We start from the raw sequence: 18,989 nt of genomic DNA on the forward strand, positions 1-18,989 counted from the left end.
AGGTGGAGCACATATTATTTCAAGTATTAAAATTAAATGATTTGCTGGCGCATCCCTAGAAAAGTAATTTATGATAGTTTTATGTTAACCTTTTGAGAAAATTAAACAACACCGCCTACATCACAATCTTGCCGTCAACGAGCGAAACGTCAAAACGCCCCGTATCGTCTGATACAGTGTAGACTGCGGTCTATGTAAATATGCTTTTTGCGTACATAATTTACGATTCTGATTGAAACACTCTAACTCCGAAAAGAATTTTGTTCAAGGTATATTCATCTTCATACATAAAATAAAGAGCGACGAAACAAATGGAGTAAATCCTGGTGATGGCTTTTCCTTTTGTGTGCTTTGCATAACTTTGCCAGTTTGTTTATGGAACATTTGTATACACCATCGTCTAAGCTCGGTTGATTGCGGGAGTTCCGGGATGTGATTTTTCTGGCGTGGCGGCGATAAAGACGGAGCGATTTTTTTGTGCGTGGTGACGAAGGTGACGATGGGTGCGTACGTGCAAAAATCTGTCTTACATCGTTGAAAATGATACGCTAAAATGTGTTCAATTCGATAAAAAGGCTAGTGAAGGCTTCGCCCTTCTACGTTGGCAACGTCCAGAGTGGCTTCCCATCGTCACGAAACGTCCGGCGTCGCTGTACGGTGCATCCGATACGATGGCTTGCATTTTCATATGGTGTTTTTTTTTTACGTGAAGTGTTTACTGTACGTGAGGTTTCGGAAGTGATTGTTTCATAAGCGCAGGTCTCAGTTTTATGTGCGTTGATTCAATAGTGAATAATGTTATTTCCTGTTTCCGTCAGGAAGCAAGTTCCATCGGTCGGTGTCATCGAACTTCCGATGTCCCTATGTGCGAAGCATTTTTCCTCAGCAACCGGTTCGCATCGGTTTCCACCACTCAGGGTGGTTGCCATGCAAAAATGTGTAAAAAGCTTTGCTCGCGCCTGGAGAAAACGTACGGCGTACGGTGTGATGTGCAATTTTATTCACGAGATGAATAGTGTTTCAAAAATCAAACCGCAAAAATAGGTTGTGCAAACTTGCAACATCATACAAAGAAGTGCATACTGCAGCAAGCATCCTTGTGGGGTCGTACGAGCGAGAGAGTGACGCTATTAATTGGGTTTTGTGGAGGGGGAAGAATAATTTCACTATATCGTCATTGTCGCATGGAGCGCATTATTGTGTAGTATATGGCTTGCTTCTCAAACATCATTGCGTCGTCATCGTCATTCAACGGGGGTTGTTCAGCGATCGTCATACGAAGGAAGAATCGATTGATTTCGCAGTAGAAGCGCGTTTGCGTTGGCTTGCATCAGTATCAGGCAAACAGGAGGATACTGCCGAAGTAGCGCGGGTTCTTCGACGGCATTGAGAAACGTCCATTATTTAACGAAACAAACGTCAAATAAGCAGGGGTAACGCGAAAAAAAAATATCGGAGTGTTGTAAAACAGTCCGAAGGGTTAAATATTTTCAAAATTGTTAAAAACCGCCCAACGGGATGAAAAATATACATGTATTATATTAGATTCTAAAAAAAGCATATGTCAGCAAAAAGATCTTCCTAATAAATCTTACAATCTATATTCCAATCATAGGATTTCATGTAAAGTGGATGTTAAAATTTAAATTACATTGAGCTGCGAACCCTGCAATCATTGCAAGTGCTGGTGTTGAAGTGTTGTACGGGCGAAAAAAAATGTATGCATTGATAGCCAACCGAAAGCATTGTATGTTGTATGCTTTTGTCGCACGTGAAGTGTTCTGTGGTGTGAATAATAATCTACTACAACAGTCCGACAGTGTGCACAATCCATCCTTCTCACCGGTACGCCGGAAGAATATTATTCCATCACAGCATCGTGGTGTTTTTTGTTGATAAACGAGCGAGAAGAAATTGAACGAACGCAACTGCAAAAACCGCGCACTGAACGAAGCAAGTGTCACAACCGTACCACCTTTTGACGAAAACGTCAACATCATCTATCTTTTAACGAAGTTGTGGTTGCGTTCGACTAAAAATGGGCAGTGGGTTCGCGACAGAAGAAAATGGCGTCTGCCAACTTTTTGGAAGAAGCGCTTAAATCAGACGTCGACGAATCCGCGGTGAATGCGATAGTCGGTACGTTAGAAAATCAGTTGGACGCGAACACGAACCAGGTGCAACAAGTTGAAAGTGGAGCTGGTCCGTTACTGACGGTCGGTGGTGTTAAAAATCATACTGCTGGTGCACGCATTGAGGCAGGCGTTGTGTCTAATGGGGGTACGGGCAGCAGCAGTAGCAGTGCTTCACCACCAGTACAAGCAGTGTCGTCGACTCTCGCACAGCAGCAAAAGAAACACGGTGGCCTCATTACGAATGGTGAAATAGTGTCGAATAGTAGTGCGAACCATAGTGCTATCATTAACAACAATACGATTACGACCAATAATAACAACCTTGGCAAGACGTTCGTGGTGAACGCGAGTGCGAACAGCTCGATAACGACGGTGATCGGTGGCAAGGGTGTTGGCGGTAACGCCGTTGTCGGTGGTACGTTATCGAACAGCGTTGGCCAGCATCAGCATCATCAGCAGCAGCATCGTAACGCAATCCCAGCAACGGTGGTTGCCACGGGGGGTACTAACGGCGGAGGCGGCGGAACCGTTAACATCATCAGCCAGCAGATTGTGGTACCTGCGCGTAGTGTTAGCGGTGGCACCGTCGGCCACCATCCACCTCCGCCGTTCAACGTTCCACCACAGCACAGCTACAGCTCGGCAGCATCGGGCAACAGCAGCGGCAACAGCATCGTTCTCAGCAATAACCATCTCGTAACGTCGTCGAATATGCCAAAGAATGAACCAGTGAAATTGGTTTATCCTGCAGCCGGCGGTACACAGACGGCGGTCCTCAACATGAATAACAACCGCGTCACGCTGACCCCGTCCTCGCTGCCGAACGGGACACTTACGATGTCCCAGCAGCCGCAGCTGATACAAACGAACGTGGTGGCGACCGGTGGCGGGACCAAAACTATCACTGGCACCACAATCCAGCAGCAGCAGGTCGCGGGTCAGCCGGGCCAACAGCAGCCGGGTGCCGCACCGCAGACGATCATCATCAAGAACTCGTCCGGTGGTGGCACGGTCATGAATACCGGCACGCCCGGCATCGTGACGGTTTCGAAACCGATCAACAATCAGGTAGATTATAACGCGCTGGCATGCTCTTAGTTAGCTTCGTTCTTACCAATGAATCGGTTGTTTTCGGCGTCGAAAGTCTTTCCCCGTAACACTGTTGCAATAATATTTTGTACTACTGTTGCTCTACTAACATACACACATTAAAATAAACGTTGTTCTACTATTTTGTCTAACCCTCTAATATATAAAATGTATACCACGACCCATTAGTGGGATATTTGTTTGTTTGTTTGTTTGTTGACTCATTAGTGTTCTGATCAGGCTGATCAATTATTTCGCTTCAAACCGGCATTTTCCCGTTGGAACATCCAACGTGGAAAACGGTGTGGAAGCTGTGTAGGAGAGAGCCTTTCAGCCTGTCAGCTATCGGTTTGCTCCAGTTCCAGGAAAAACAATGAGAGCAAATCACAGGCAGCAGCAGACCGGTTGGTCGGAAAAGTGACAGGTTAAGGATGTAAACATTACTACCACAATGGTAATGGCACACTACTACCACATTGGCAGGTTTCGTACCATACAATGATCACATTCGGGTTCAATCTAAAGAGGACATAATATGTGCCAGCTACAGCATTATTTGGGTGTGCGTGCGTGATACTATCTGGAGAAAGGAAGCAAACACGCCATGAGAAGAGTTTCAGCGATGCGAGAGCAAACAAAAAGGAAGAATGGGTGATAAGAAATCCGTACACAAATATACTTTTTTTCTTTAATTTTGTCCTTTGATAAAATGGGATATCGAACGATGATGTGCAGCATAATTCTGACGTGGCATATTTTTTTTAATAAATTAAATTTGTACTAAATTTTTAAACGTCAAATTTTAGACTTTTTTGTGGTCACCAGCTAAAACAACTCTTCTGCACTGCTGGTTGTTAGGTGGTTTCATATTCTACGGTTGCTACGGTCAGACGTGCTCTGATTTTCTGTTCGTGCTATAGTAGGCTTTGACGCGATTTAAGCCGCGAACTTTCACTCCAGTCAGCGAAATTGGAAACCACACACCTGTACGGTGTATTCCCTTTGAAGCAAGTGTTTCGAATTATGTGTTACCAGTTATTGGAAGTTTAATCAGTGCTTCAGTGCGTTTAAAAAGGTATGGAATGGTTGGAAAATATTAAATTATGTTTGAAAACGATCTGGTATCGGTCGAATCCTGTGTTTGCGCGGATTTGCTTTTCCGGTTTGTTCTTCGGTCCCTTACGATGACGGTGGATGTGAAATAATCAAACTGAAAAGTCATCGACGGCAAGGAAATCCCGCGTTTTTCACGCACCACTCACACATAGCTAGGACCGTGTGCCCCGTCACACCACTATACATATCGCGCGTGACGTTTGCGTGCGTTTTATGCTCGAGCGCGCGCGTTCGTATTTCGAGCGCTCTCCCGTTCGCCGACGTAATCCACGCGCTCTCAGCGTATGGTGTGGTCAGGGCTTCTGCCCACTGCTCCACAGTAGTACAGCATCGTACGTCACAGGCGCTACTATATTGAAGTGAGATGAAGAAGAACACACATAAAAAAATCCCGCCCTATCAAATACGATCTTTGACGGACCGGATTTTGGAGTGCCGGTATTTTCGCTCCTCAGCACCACCACGATTGATTGGTATGGTTGTGTTGGTAGTGGGCAGTGATGCCTACCATCGGCCACTGGGGTGGTAGAATCCCAGCTGATTCAAGAACATGTGTCATACTACGTAGCGGCTTTCAGAGTTTGATAGACAAATCAAGCGCCTGCCGAGATATATGCACATATATTAATCCTTTTGCTTATTTTTGTTTTATTCTCTACACACATCATGCGTAGACGCAGCATACTCTGGCGGGAGCGGGTGATCGGTTAAGATTCGCCAATGGCAATGTCATTGACCTTCATTCTTGATGGCTAATGGTTGCGTGTTCGTATGTTGTGGAGCTGGTTTTTCGTTCTCTTCCTAAAACGAAGGGCTTTCCTTATAAAAACCAAAACCTTTGTTATTGTCCGCAACATTACATCATTTCTTTATAAATGATCTCTATAAAATTGTATCTTCAAATATGCTGTTTTTGTAAAATAAACAAGTAAAGTAAAAGTATGTAAACAAATCACAAAAGTAGAAAAGTATACAAACAAAACAAATCTAAAATATCAAAAGTGTACAGAATATATACAAAGTGATGCTGAAGTATGATAATATTGATATTCCATCAATAAAGGACAATAAAGCAAAAACGAAAAGAGATAACTAGATTAAACAAATTTACTTTCAACAGAGAGATTTACAACTCTGAGTATGATGCAACGAATTGTAATCATGGGTGAAAAAAAGGATCAAAATATTAGTATTTTTGAAACATTCTTCGTAGAAAAGTTTTAGTTGAAATCGTTCCACAACAATTTGCACATTGAAGTGGAATCGACAAAAGCTACGATTTTAGTGGTTTTGCAAGACTTTTGGTCCAACTAAGGAATCAGTTAAATCTGGAAAATGCTTTAAAAAAATTATAACATTATAAGTAGAGAAATCGAAGCCGTAATAATTAATTATAAATAAATAAATAAATATAAGTAGAGAAATCACAATCCAGTTACATGGTAAACATATTTCTAATAAACCATAAAAAGGCAGACACGAAGAACAACTTTACGAGTAGTAAAACAACAAACTTACAAATTAACCATATCAGTTTAACCAAAAATTGCGACGTTTGTGCTGCTGCCTACAAGCCAAAGTTGTCCTAACATTCGCTCGAGCCGTCCAACTCCGGCAGTCAGTATAAAAAACATAATTTCAATCATCATATCTGAACCTAGTAGTCGTCTTCGTCTTCCATCGTGTAATGCGATCGTTCAGTTAGAGGTTGAAACATATAATAATACTAATGCTCAAAATACTAATACAACTTTCGTATCAAACTTCACAATTCCGTAGGCAACACCAAACATAGTCGGTTTACCCGGTGTACAAATTGTAAATGTTAGGCCTGGCGCACAACCCACACAAGCACAGCAGAAAACTGTTGCCGCTGTATCACCTAGAGTTGTTATTGGTAGTCAGCCAATAGTTAGTACTAGACCACCAAACGCAAGCGCTGTAAGAATCAAACAATTTATTCACCCTTCTTAACAATTATCTTTATTTTTAGTTTAGTTTCGATAAGTTCATCACACGTTGCCGTATAAATGCTTTATTAGGGCCGCCGCACCTTTGCTTTTTTTTGCAGGAGCATATTATCATATTAAGCTTATCTGATTGTTATGTGTTACAAACGTGATGATTTTCGCAATTAATTCGAATATTTTTTATTTCTCATTTGTCGCTTGTATTGTTGGTACACTCTGCTTTCTTATGTTTGTTGTCTTTTATGTTGTTTATTGTGCGTTTTGCTTCGTTTTTGTATTGGTGCAATATTTTGGGTGAAGAATAAATTCTTTTCTTTATTTAGAAATAAATTATCTTAAAAAGTAATCTAAAGAAAATATTATCAAAGATACCATCATGTTAATTTTATGTCATTCCGTTCATTTGGGAAGCTTTCGTTTGTTTCTTGTACATAAATTAATGACACAAAAATATCTTCTATTTGAGTTTTGCACTGTTTTTAAATTATAACTAAAGTAAGTAGTATATTTATTCGTTCTGCGACGACATATAATTTTAATGTATTTTGTTTTGTTGATTTGTTTCGTGACGTTTCACATCTGTGTGGGGGTGTTAGAGTTAAAGAACATAATATATATATATATATACTAATAATTTTTCTTATTCTCATTTCCTATGTATCCTCATCCCGGCGGTAACATCGATCGACCTACTACAATATGGAAAACTGAATATGGAATTATGGAATTATCTGGATTATATCCGTACCAATCGGAATTTGAATTAAAACACACACAACAAATGGCGAAAAATAGATCACATTAAGTGCCCTTCAAGGACAGCAAGGTTCAACGCTGCTGCTGAAAAACGAGCAGGGCCAGTTTCAGCTGCTCCGGATCGGTCCGGCCCCAGCCGGCACCCAAATAACACCCGCCAGTCTTACTGGATCGTCCGCCAACCCAACGATACGGTTGCAAACTGTACCAGCTGTAAGTAGGTTTACCGGTCCTCCATTAGCCCTCCGAAAGACCATTGTCACCAGTGCGCAACAGGTGAAACAGAAGCAAAATGTAATTACCAAATCCAAACCGAATTTGCTTGTTGATCTCACACAACTACGTTTTAAAACAACAAAAAAAACTAGTTTGTTTTGGTTGATTGTGTACTTTTTTTTTTGTTTCTCCCGTATGTATGAAACTTTTATTATTTTAATGATCCTCCTCAATATGATTATTTTTGAGGGAGTGTTTAATTGTTCCGGAACATGGCTATACAAATGCAACATGTTCTAAAAGTTTCAAGCTCATGATAATGATTGTTTCTCTTTCTTATACATTTCTTGTGTTGACTGTTTTAGCAAGAATGATCTTTCAGTATTTGATTTCTTAATAATACTATAAGGCGCATGTTCAAACAATTTTTCAAGAAGTGTTTTTATGTTTGTTGTTGGAAGAAGATCCTGAAGCTAACGAAAAGGTGTGAGCTACGAAGAAATTGGTAAGATCTCTAGTGACAATGAAATTGGTATTTAAATTGAATCTCCATATGGAGTGAGGTAGCTCGCTCCTCGTAAAAAAAAACTTCAAATCGATCATGCTTTGAATCTTTTCTGTTTGATATATAAATATTCGCATGAGTTTTATTCTTGCTTTTGGACACGTTCCGAAAAAGAAAATTCCATTCCGTTTGCGGTGGCTACAAATGGGTACAAATCATAAAAAAATCGCTTTTTACAAATAATTTTGTTCATTAAATTTGGTGCTGAACGTAATTTATTTTTTATCTTTCACTCTTTTTTCCGTTCGTTTGTTTGGTTTACTTATGGCGATTATACTACATACAACCCTGTGCTTTTTCTTACGTTTCGCAATGCAATCTCTATTGGCAAATCGTGTTTCGCAGATTGAGTGTAAAAACTGAATGTTATGATTTGTTGATCTAAGTTTTCCCCCTGGCAGCCCGAATGACGGGTCCAGTAAACCGGTAGTGTACGTTTTCTGTTCCCCTAATCGTCCCTCCCATTGACTGCATCTAGATTCAGCCTATTGCTAGCTCAGTGTTTCAATTTCAAAGCAACACGATTGCAACGGCTATGTGTCCTGAATGTAGCATCCCAATTTTAAAGGTGCCCATCTAACTTGTTCGATTGTTTTCTCCGTTTTGCAGACACATTCATCCGGGTCAGGTGCAATAATAGTGAGCTCACAGTCGATAACGACAGCACCGACCAGCTACATCTCCACCCAACCGACGCCGGTTGCATCGGTAGCACCGGTACCGGCCCTTGCCGCTCAGCAAAATATCACGATCACTCACTCCCCGTCGCAGGTGGGAGGGCAACCGACGGTGCTAGCGGCACAGCAGCACCAGCAGCAGACGACGACGGTCGTCGCGACACCTCATTCCGTAGGCCAACAGCAGTCGCAACAGCAGACGGTTGTTGTTACCACCACACCGGGTACGACACCGGCGCAGCAGCGAAACTCCTTAGATAATACCAAAGAAAAGTGTAGCAAATTTTTGACGAACCTAATCGAACTCTCGAAGCGGGAACCGGCCAAGGTGGAGCAGAATGTGCGAACGCTGATACAGGAGTTGGTGGATGCGAACGTCGATCCGGCGGAGTTTTGCGAAAGGCTCGAGCGCCTACTGAACGCTAGTCCGCAACCGTGTTTGATTGGCTTTCTGAAGGTAATGAGATGCGCCGAGATGCGAAACAAATCATGTTGACTTACTAAATCGCTTCATATACGTGTTTTTTTTTTAATTTAAAATCAACAGAAAAGTTTACCACTGCTACGGCAATCGCTAGTGACTAAAGAAATAACGATCGAAGGTATCAACCCACCCTCGACCGCTGTAGCCTTTGGTACTACCGCCTTATCCCAAATTCCTGTAAGTATTTCATACCGATCAGTGGATCACAACGGGCGATGAAGCGCACACCCGTTAACGCACTGTTGTTCACTTTTAGGCCCAAATACGTCCGGTCGCACCGACGATCGTGTCGCAGAACAGTATGGTCGGACAGACACAAATCCGTATGCTAACCTCTCAATCCGGCATGACGACAGTGCCACGTATCGGACAAACCACCATCCGGCCGGCGGCCCCGGTGCGAATACAAACGCCCCTACAGCAACACCAAACGGGTTCGACGACAACGACTATTGTAGGACCACGCTCCATTACTGCCCAACAAATACGACCAAACGCAACGACGATCGGTCATACGACGATCGTGCAGACGGCGGGCGGCCAACAGCTGCCGCAAACCATCTCAACCACACCTCCTGCATTGCTACCGGTGAGTGGGAGTGCTACGTACATTTCCTCCGCTCAGCAGGTACTTAGAGAAATTTAGTAGTATTTTCTTTTTTTTATTTACATCCTCGTATGCCATTTACTCTATGGCCCTTGATTATTTTTCTTGTACTTTTATACAACCTCTTGATTATGCCACCTTTTGTTTACTCCCTTGTAAACCCGCCCAAAACTTTCTTGGTAATTTGTTGCACAACTTCCGTTTTTTCTTTTACAATGCTACTACTTTCGATTTGTTTTCTAATCTATCAATTAGCACCGCTTCCCTGTCCCGTATGTCGCTTCCATTTTGATTTCGTTGTAGTAATAATGCCTCTACTATTGATTATGCTATATTCTTTTTCCCAACCATTCTCAAACGATCCTGCAAACGCAACATTACAAAACTCCTATCGCCAACACTAGTATCGAGTATGTATTTTATATATTCCTTTTCTTTTACTAATATATGTAGTATGTGCACGGTTGTTAGTCTACACAAAAGCAAATGGCGATATCATGTAAACATTCGGGTGCATATTTTCAAACGGATAGCGATATATGATCATATCTGCTACTGTATGTACCACTTGACACACAAAACAAGCCACGCAGAAACTGCCCTTTAATCGTTAGGTTAGTAAGAGCAGTTACCACCGAACGAAATATATTCCCCTAACCGTACTAGGCGGAAGCGAAACAATCTTGAATGAAGATCTTAACTCTGGGTATCAATGCATGATGGTACCGGGAAATTAGCAAACAAACATAAAATCTTCATTGAAGATCATGTGCGCTTTCTTTATTGCAAATATTCAAAGTTAGAAAAAAAGGGTTATGATGTAAATGTGAATTGATGCTTCTTAGTTTTGTTTGTTTTCTATAATAGACTAAGCACAGACCTGTTTTTGGCCCTTTTGCCGAATAATTGGTCTTTTTTACCTTTGGCTTGTCCGATCTGTTTTACATTTTTTCGAACATAGCATCCTCTACCCTATCCTTTGCGTGATGGGGGAGTAACTATCTTTTTAGCTTTTAATATGATTAGCATTGTTAATGTTCCGCATTTAGTACAGTAGAGTATGAAACAGATAAAAAAAACATGGTTGTTGTTCCTATCTTCCGATAATTGCTGTTACTTGCTGCTATTCTAACCCCCACCCTTTTTGCGTCTGATTGGAATGTATTTTACTTATTTGTTGTCCTTATTAAATGCAACTTAGCGCGTTTAGCCCGCTGCTTTTCTTTTTGTTTCAACCGAAGAGAATGAGTTTATTTTATCTTTCCAAAAATTGATCTGGTCATACCGTTACAGCTTTTGGCATGTGTCTTTCGTTGAAACAGTATCAAACGGTTGTCCATCTAAGTTTACAACTATTTAGTCTATCCATATTTAAGTCCGTCATAATGTTGGAAAGATAAAATATGTATTTCATGCTACAATAATCAATAATCCGACCGCAAAGATTTCTAGTGTATTGCTATTTATCAAATACTTCCTTTTCTCAACATATTGGTGCTGGATTTATGTTCCTTCTACCGGGATAAAGTGATTCTGTATCGCTCTGTTTATCCGTCTGTCCTTGCGCAAGCCTTTATCAACCTCGTTGTTGTATGTCGTCTTTCCTCAATAGATTCCATTCCTATTTACTAGTTCCTTTGTTTTATCTTAGCGCGGGATTTTTCTTATTGAACTTACCCTTTTATCTTGTTATCAGCATGCATGACACCTTTTTCATAATTAGCTAGTATGGCTTGCAACTGAATCGTTTTGTTAACTGTATTTTGATTTTGTCTATTTTATTAAACATTTGAATACGTTTTTAGTTTCGACACTAAATTTCTCTCTGCCGCTGAAAGGAATATGTTCAACAAAATAGGTATAATTTAAACCATTCGTGTTCATGGTTGATTACCATGTCCATGACAGAAAGGTGACATATTTTGTTAAAGGCAGACAACTGTTTCGATTGGAATGAATGTTTGTGTTAGAAAAAGAATATCGAAATTTAAACCATAAACAATTACTTAATAATTGAAAAAATTACTTACTACGCAAATCCACACAACGTTTTAATGTTTCTGGCCATATTTTGATGGATATTAATGTTCTATGTGTGTTTTGTTTTATTTATGTTTCTTTAAGTGTGATTAAAGGTAGATGCAAGAATACATTCTCTACATGTTATATACGATGTTCTATTCCAATATTTTCTCATTACAAAAAAAACATGGAAGATCAAAGATGTTCATATTATAGAACAAAATGTATTTGTTTGAAATGCTAGTTTTTTTAATGTTAAAAATTTATAGTTTACCGATGAAAGACAATTTAGGCATTTAGTCCATTCGAGAGAAAAAAAAACGAAACGCGTGTCTCGCCACAAACAAAAGAACAACACTTTTCTCTTGCCTATTTGTAGTAAGATTCGTAGATGAACGATGAAATAACGGTTTTTATTCCCTCATATTCTCTCTTCTTATCTGCCAAAAATGATGATGGTCGCGTTTAACATGCGCTGCCGTGCAAATGTTGTGGTTCTCGTTTGTCTTGGACACCCACCAACCGGTCCGACTGACTGTTCCATCTTTCTCTGCCCGTGTGTGTGTGTGTGTCTGTGTGTATGATTAAATTTGCTCACGTAGATCCGCGCACCGTCCGGCACCTCGATTACACGTACTGGCGCGACGTTACAGATACGCACCACTACACCGGTGTCACGCACGGTTACGTCCGTCGGCGGCACGACGGTAACGACGGGCGGGATCGGCAAACAGATCCTCCAGACGCAAGTCAATCAGATCCGCGGACAGACGCCGGTTGCTTCGGTGGCGGCCGTCGCTGCGGCGGCCGCTGCCGCCGCTTCCGGGTCCACTGCAACGCAAGTAAAGCAAGTGACAGCAATTACCGGCGGTGGGAACGTGGTGGTTAGTTTGAACCAAGTGCCACCTCCGATGCAGCCAGTGTCAGGGAACGCAAGCGTCATTGGCAGTACCGCGGGCTCGCTGGCCGTTAGTCTTGTACCGACCATGCCCGCCCTCACGCTCACCTCCTCGGCGGTAAGCGCCGGACTGGGTGCGGGTGTTGCATCTTCGGCAGCGACGGCGGTGCCCGGCGGCATCGCCGCGACGGTCGTTGTAAACTCTTCGTCCACCGTACCGGTGCCAACGGGAGCCGCTTCGCTCGGCACGGCTGCGACCGGTGTCGGTAGCAATAGTAGTAGCGGGATAGTGGCCGGTGCGACCGTTACGAGCGTATCGACTAATAAAACTGTTACCGCCAAATCGCAGAACCTCTCGGGCGCGTCCAAGAAGAAGGCTAGCTCATCGTCGGCCGCCAGCGGCACGGATCCGGAGAGTGCGGCCAGCAAGCGGGCCGGTGCGTCGGCACAGTCGCAGTTCTATCACCACCATGCGTCCATGTACGGGGACGACGACATAAACGATGTGGCCGCGATGGGCGGTGTTAATCTGGCGGAAGAAACGCAACGCATCCTCGGTTCGACCGAGTTCGTTGGGACGCAGATACGTTCGTGCAAGGACGAAGTGTTTCTCCATCTGCCGGCACTGCAATCGAGAATACGTAACATTATCGCACGCCACGGTCTCGAGGAGCCGAGCAATGAGGTGGCCGTGTTGATATCGCACGCCTGCCAGGAACGGTTAAAGAACGTCGTCGAGAAGCTAGCCATCATTGCGGAACATCGGATAGATATCATTAAGGTGCGGAAATTGTTTTTAACTACATTTCATTTCGTATTTTTTAATCGTCTTGTGTTGTGATGTATAATTGTACAGCTCGATCCGCGATACGAAGTCACCAAGGATGTGCGAGGACAGATAAAATTTCTTGAAGAGCTAGACAAAGCCGAACAGAAGCGGCACGAAGAGCAGGAGCGAGAAATGCTAATGCGGGCGGCAAAATCGCGCTCCAAAACTGAAGATCCGGAACAGGCAAAATTAAAGGCAAAGGTAAGAGAAAAGGACCTTGGCGTGGTGGTTTGCGTCCGAAATTTAATTCACCAACGTTTGTACCAACTTTTGTAGGCGAAAGAAATGCAACGCGCCGAAATGGAGGAACTGCGGCAAAGGGATGCAAATATGACCGCGTTGCAAGCCATCGGTCCGCGAAAGAAGCCCAAACTCGAGGAAGGTGTAACGGCATCTGCTACGGTATGAAATCTTACAGTCTTCTCAAGATCCCTTTTGATTAGTCATTGACGTTGTTGGTTGTTTCCCGTATTTTCGCAGCCTGGTGTGTCTGGTATCGGTACGTTGAGTGGGAAAACGCCCACACCATTGCGGCCGCGTATCAAACGAGTCAACCTGCGCGATATGCTGTTCTATCTGGAGCAGGAGCGGGATACCGGGAAAAGTCAGATGCTTTACAAAGCCTACCTCAAGTGATCGATTGTGCTGCTGCCGCCGGTGGAGGCTAGAAGAATGACGATCGCGACCAAACGACAGTTCGCCGTTTCTACGTATAAAGGGCAATCGATTGCTAGCATCTTGCGCTGCCGTGTATTGTTGTATCTTACTGCTAGTTCCCTGTCAGTGTGCGTGGCGTTTGATGCACACGTGCCACAATTTTCCTATAGTGGATGGAACATTTGTGATGTATTTGGTTGCACGCACATTCAGGTGTGAATCGTTTCAACACCGAGGATCGGCATGTGTATGCGTGTCCATTTACGCATGATTAAGAGGAGCGGGTTAGGATGTGAACTGATTTTCTATGTTATAAACGATAGATTCCTAACCTTACCTTTTTTTGCGTCATCAGTCTACACTCGCCCTTGGTCGAGAGAAAATTAATCTAGACGGTCGAAATCCATGGAAATCAGCACAATAGTGCTACATACAGAGTAATAACGTCAATAGAAACAAGCATACAAACCATACTCCCCCCGCGAAGCCAGTCAGGAAATGTGTTTAGAAGCAGAGGAAATAGTTTTAGAATGACACGCAAGTTGAATATTGTCCAGGGGATTGAAGTGGATAGTGGTAATGACATGTGAAATGCTAGAGAAAAAGATAGGATGTGAGGTGGTTTCGTTGTATAGATAAACTGTGCATAAGCTAGAATATTGGGGTTTGTAACAGAAGAATATATTCTATAATGCAGCAAAGTGGATGAGAACTATAGTCGGAAATGCTGTTTTGAAACCGTAGATAGTAGCGAGCCCAGTCAAAAGTTTTGAATGAAAACGAAGTAAAAAAAACAACTGCGGCATTGTGTGTGTGTGAATGCGCGTGTGTATGATTGTGCTGAATGGTCCAGTAGCGGGGCACTATCGAGCAACACAGCTTGTGATAAGAAAGTGCGTGTGTCTGTGTGTGCGTGCGTGATCGTGTGCGATTGTGTGTAAATAAACATGAATAAGTCTCCTGGCGCTACCGGTAATAGAAAAGGGAATAAAAATTTAACAAATCAGAAAACGAAAACATATTAATTGAAATATTTTTTAGTTCAATTGTAACGCGATGAATTTTGCATGTTGTGTACATTTACCTAGATTTCGTTAAACGTTTCGTGTTTTTTTTTATTTACTATTATTTTGTTTTCTTTGAGCTTTTGGTTTACCTGTTTTGCTTTACTGCCAAAAGTGAGTGGCGCTCAGAGGAAACTTTTTTTTTCTGATGCCACAAAAAGGGATCAGTTCCACATGCCCGCATTGTGTAGTGCGCAACGGAAACAGGAACCGTCATAGATAAAATAGATAAAGTTGCCAAGATCATACAAAGAAGTTTGACTAAGCTGAAAAGCGCATGAGTTAACCGTGTGTTGCAAATGCTCTAGGTATGGTTAAGTGAGCGAAAGGTTAGTAAGTGAATCGGTGATTCAATAAAGTGAGAACGATGAACTGCACAGTCTCTATGGCGACCGAATAGTTCGAATGAAATGTTTCCCTCCGGAGTCGCTGTTATATATATATTTTTTCCTCTAATTAAGGTGGCCGGGAGAAGTGCGTTTTACACAAATAGATACAAAAGCATCGGCGCGATATCCCCATCTATATCCGGCCCTGTTCGCAATGCAGTTACAAAACGCAAAAAAACGTGCATAAAACAATCGTTGGAGTAGATTTATTATTTATGTGAATAGTTGCACCATCTGTTCGGTTAAATATAATTTAATTGTGGCGCATTAATCAATTCGGATGAAAGGTAACTGTTATTAATCCAGCCAAGGCGCTAACGGTACGAACAGAAGCAAAATTGGAGAGTGTGATCCAATAAAACAACCAACCACACTATAAAAAAAAACAAACACACACGAAACATTAGGCAGTTAGGCGCAGCGTTGAGCATATCTATGTGGAGAAAGTGGACGGTAGCTTAAGGGGACAAAAAATCATTAACAAACGGTCGTATCCTGTGTTCTGTCATCTGTTTTGTTCTGTTTCAATTTATATACATTTGATTTTAGACTTTTAGCAATTATGCAATGTAATTGAATGATCGTGCTCTGCGACTAACAGTGCAAAGAGTGAGAGAAAAGCGCGCGCATTGCGGTGTAGCAGGAAAAAAAAGCAAATCGACGACAGAAAACACGAAATGATCTACAAACTAAAAATTTTGAGTTTAGAAAAAATAAAGCGAAAACATGAGAAAACAAAACAAAGGATAACTAAATACGAAAATTTAAAAATAACATTATTTCATTCAAAAGTTGGATGGTGGAGATTGTGAACAGTGGAGATGTCTTGTTCTGTGCTGAGAAATTAGAAACTATCGGTAAGGGTTTCTTAATAAAAAAAGGTAAGAAAATGGATCGTGTAGACATTAACAGCATAAAACCATCTTGGAGACTACATTTAACTGGCTTTAACTCTGCAGATGGTAACATAATGTATTTATTAATGGTATTCATTCAATTTCTGAACCTATTCGACTAAGCACAAAAATCGGTTGATTCTGTTAGGTCAATAAAGTTTTTTACCATTTCATACAGATGTAGTGTTGGGCATTGATCGGTTGAGGACCTCTATGATGGATGAAGTATCTCTATGAAGTTTTATTAAGAAGTAGCAATATATTTTTTTTACTGAAAACTCTAGGAACCAGCACAGGTGTATTGCCGGACAAGTTGAAGGAATAACGGCTGGGAGTGTAATGTGAATCTGTACTGAATTTAGTGTGATTGTTTGACGATTTTATGATAACAGACCCCATGACCATCTGTGAAGAAGTGGGACTAAGACCCACAGGACAATGCAGCATCTCCAACAGAATGATTTTTTTTTACGCTCTCTTCAATGTGCGGTTTATAGTTCGAAAGAAACTTTATTCTGCTATTGGCTGGCTTTTTACCTAGCATATTTTTCGTATTAGATTACACAAAGTTCTCCCATTGACTCCCAAAGTTCTCATGCGAATTATAAAATGGTCAATGAATTAAAAGAACCGTGAAATAGTATCAAAATTTTTCTAAAAATCCAATGAAAATACGCTAGACTAACAAGCGTTTTAATACCTATTTTCAAAATCCAATTTGTTCTAACTGTAATACGGAAGAACATTTTTCTTTTACGCCTCGATGAATGCAATGCGCATTACAATCACTATTCAAGGGTGAATGCTGTCTTTTTAAACTGACAGTTGGCCAATATTATTTCTTATTTATTTTTTGCAGAATAAATGGTGAAAACATAATCAAAAACACCAAATTGGGGTTTTAATTCCGTCCCTGCTGCATTCAGGCAATTTTTTTACATAAGAGCATAAAATTCTTAATCAGTTAACTTTGTTTTATGAAAAAAACGTGACCGAGATTTGGTATTACTCGTACACTGTGTTACCTACACTGCGGCTCATAAAAATAAGATTTGTTGGAACTATTACTTTAAACAACACTGAAATACGCTTTTTTAGACATTTAGTTTTGAAATGTGTTGTCTGCTAATAGAAATTATACAATAGTTGAGTCAAAGATGAAAAAATGCATCTTATTTATCTCCTCTCTCGTTTATCGTCTATGTGTGATCTTCACACTCATCTGAACTTTAAGCTACAGCTTAAAGAAGTGCTACTAAAATCTAATAGAACCCTTGGGATCTTCTTATCTTTTACCTCGTTCTTTAAAGATCGCAGCTGCAGTTGGTTGTTAGTAAGTCACTAAGTTACTCACTAAGTTTTCATCATCGGATTAGTCACGCATGTTTCATTGGTGGACATCTTACCTCCTCTGGTGATGCTTCTGGTCTTCTCTCATGAATGCGCTTTTACGCGCCTTTATTTCCTTTGTCGCCGTGATCCTTTACCATCCTGCTTCAGAAAGTTCCACAACTTTTACTATCTTTTTGGCCTTATTTCTTATCGAAATCCCGTATTTAACATTCTAATTTTTCATCTTAAAATTCTTTATTTTTACTTCCTGAATTAATTTCTCGAAGTTTTTTTTTTGTTTGCTTCTCGTAATACCTAGTTACTATGTACGTTTGTTTTTGTATTTAATTTTAAGTTATTATTGTGTAGCGTTAAAGGCAGACTGATGTTAGAATAGATTAAATTAAATTATTTTGCAAATGAACAAGGTTTCAAGATAAGGAAAAATGTATTTTCATGGTCCGTTATCGAATGTTACGATTGCTATCAGTTGTTTGTGTCTATAAATAGATTTGACTAGCCGCTTTGATATGGAAATTATCCAAAGAACCAAAGAACTGGAACAGAGACTACGATATCTGTAAGGTCTACTTTCACCTATAGAACGTTCCATGCGTCTAGCACAGTAGCCTTCTAGGGAAACAGTGAATTAGCATGACCGCGAACCAAGACAAGCAGTTGTGATCCGAATGGAGCACCCGGTGACGGCACGTGCCTTTATGACGCGTGTTCCTCCTTCCTCCTCCACCTCCATTTCATATATCCCCCACTCGCTACAAACCGCACACTAAATGCAATCGAGCCTTCCCGAACAACGTGATCCGGGTGTGTTCCACACTCACAACACACATGGCCAAGCAGCGAACTATTATGTTCCACCACTATCATATAAAATGCCACCTGATGGCGTAATCGATTGTGTGTTTTTTTCTCGATTATGCGCCGCGCCTTTCCTTCCCAAAACAGTACTTATTTTAATACTCTTTCTTGTAGAAAAAGTAAAAATACTCAAATCATTCCTATTCCTTCCAACAGTCGCTGTCATAAAGGAATTACAGTAACATCGAATGAGCTATTTTGGTGATTTTATTTGTAGAAGAAAAAAAGTGCATAATTAAATGCCACGGAACAGTTGACCATGATGCTTGCCACGTCCCAAAACACATTGTCGAGACGGGCAATCGCAGTCATCGATGTTGTGGTGCTTTTCTTCCAACCATAAGCGGAGCTAATCTACAGTTTTGTTGTCAACATTTCTTTCAATATTTAGTTAATAATCAAACCAAA

At 41.3% G+C, this 18,989-nt stretch overlaps 1 protein-coding gene and 1 long non-coding RNA gene across 12 annotated transcripts; both read left to right on the forward strand.

The window, feature by feature from the left end:
• Positions 1-307: 307 nt before the first annotated feature.
• Positions 308-15,038, forward strand: LOC125768562 (transcription initiation factor TFIID subunit 4-like). Of its 11 annotated transcripts, none has more exons than XM_049436399.1 (11): positions 308-326; positions 1,616-3,203; positions 6,120-6,281; positions 7,106-7,360; positions 8,457-8,981; positions 9,072-9,185; positions 9,265-9,597; positions 12,240-13,316; positions 13,392-13,565; positions 13,641-13,766; positions 13,845-15,038. In XM_049436399.1, exons 2-11 carry the CDS (start codon positions 2,067-2,069, stop codon positions 13,998-14,000), a joined length of 4,059 nt encoding a protein of 1,352 aa, XP_049292356.1. In that variant the 5' UTR covers positions 308-326; positions 1,616-2,066; the 3' UTR covers positions 14,001-15,038. The 11 variants fall into 11 exon arrangements, with proteins under 11 accessions (XP_049292356.1, XP_049292352.1, XP_049292350.1 ...); XM_049436395.1 differs by lacking the exon at positions 308-326 and adding an exon at positions 362-772; XM_049436393.1 differs by lacking the exon at positions 308-326 and adding an exon at positions 362-759.
• Positions 15,039-18,290: 3,252 nt separating this feature from the next.
• On the forward strand, positions 18,291-18,982 carry LOC125768577 (uncharacterized). The gene is made up of 2 exons (XR_007418922.1): positions 18,291-18,667; positions 18,738-18,982. It is a non-coding gene; the product is annotated as an uncharacterized LOC125768577 (long non-coding RNA).
• The last annotated feature ends 7 nt before the right edge of the window (positions 18,983-18,989 follow it).

The sequence above is a fragment of the Anopheles funestus genome, chromosome 3RL (genome assembly GCF_943734845.2).
Source record: "Anopheles funestus chromosome 3RL, idAnoFuneDA-416_04, whole genome shotgun sequence".
NCBI lineage: Eukaryota > Metazoa > Arthropoda > Insecta > Diptera > Culicidae > Anopheles > Anopheles funestus.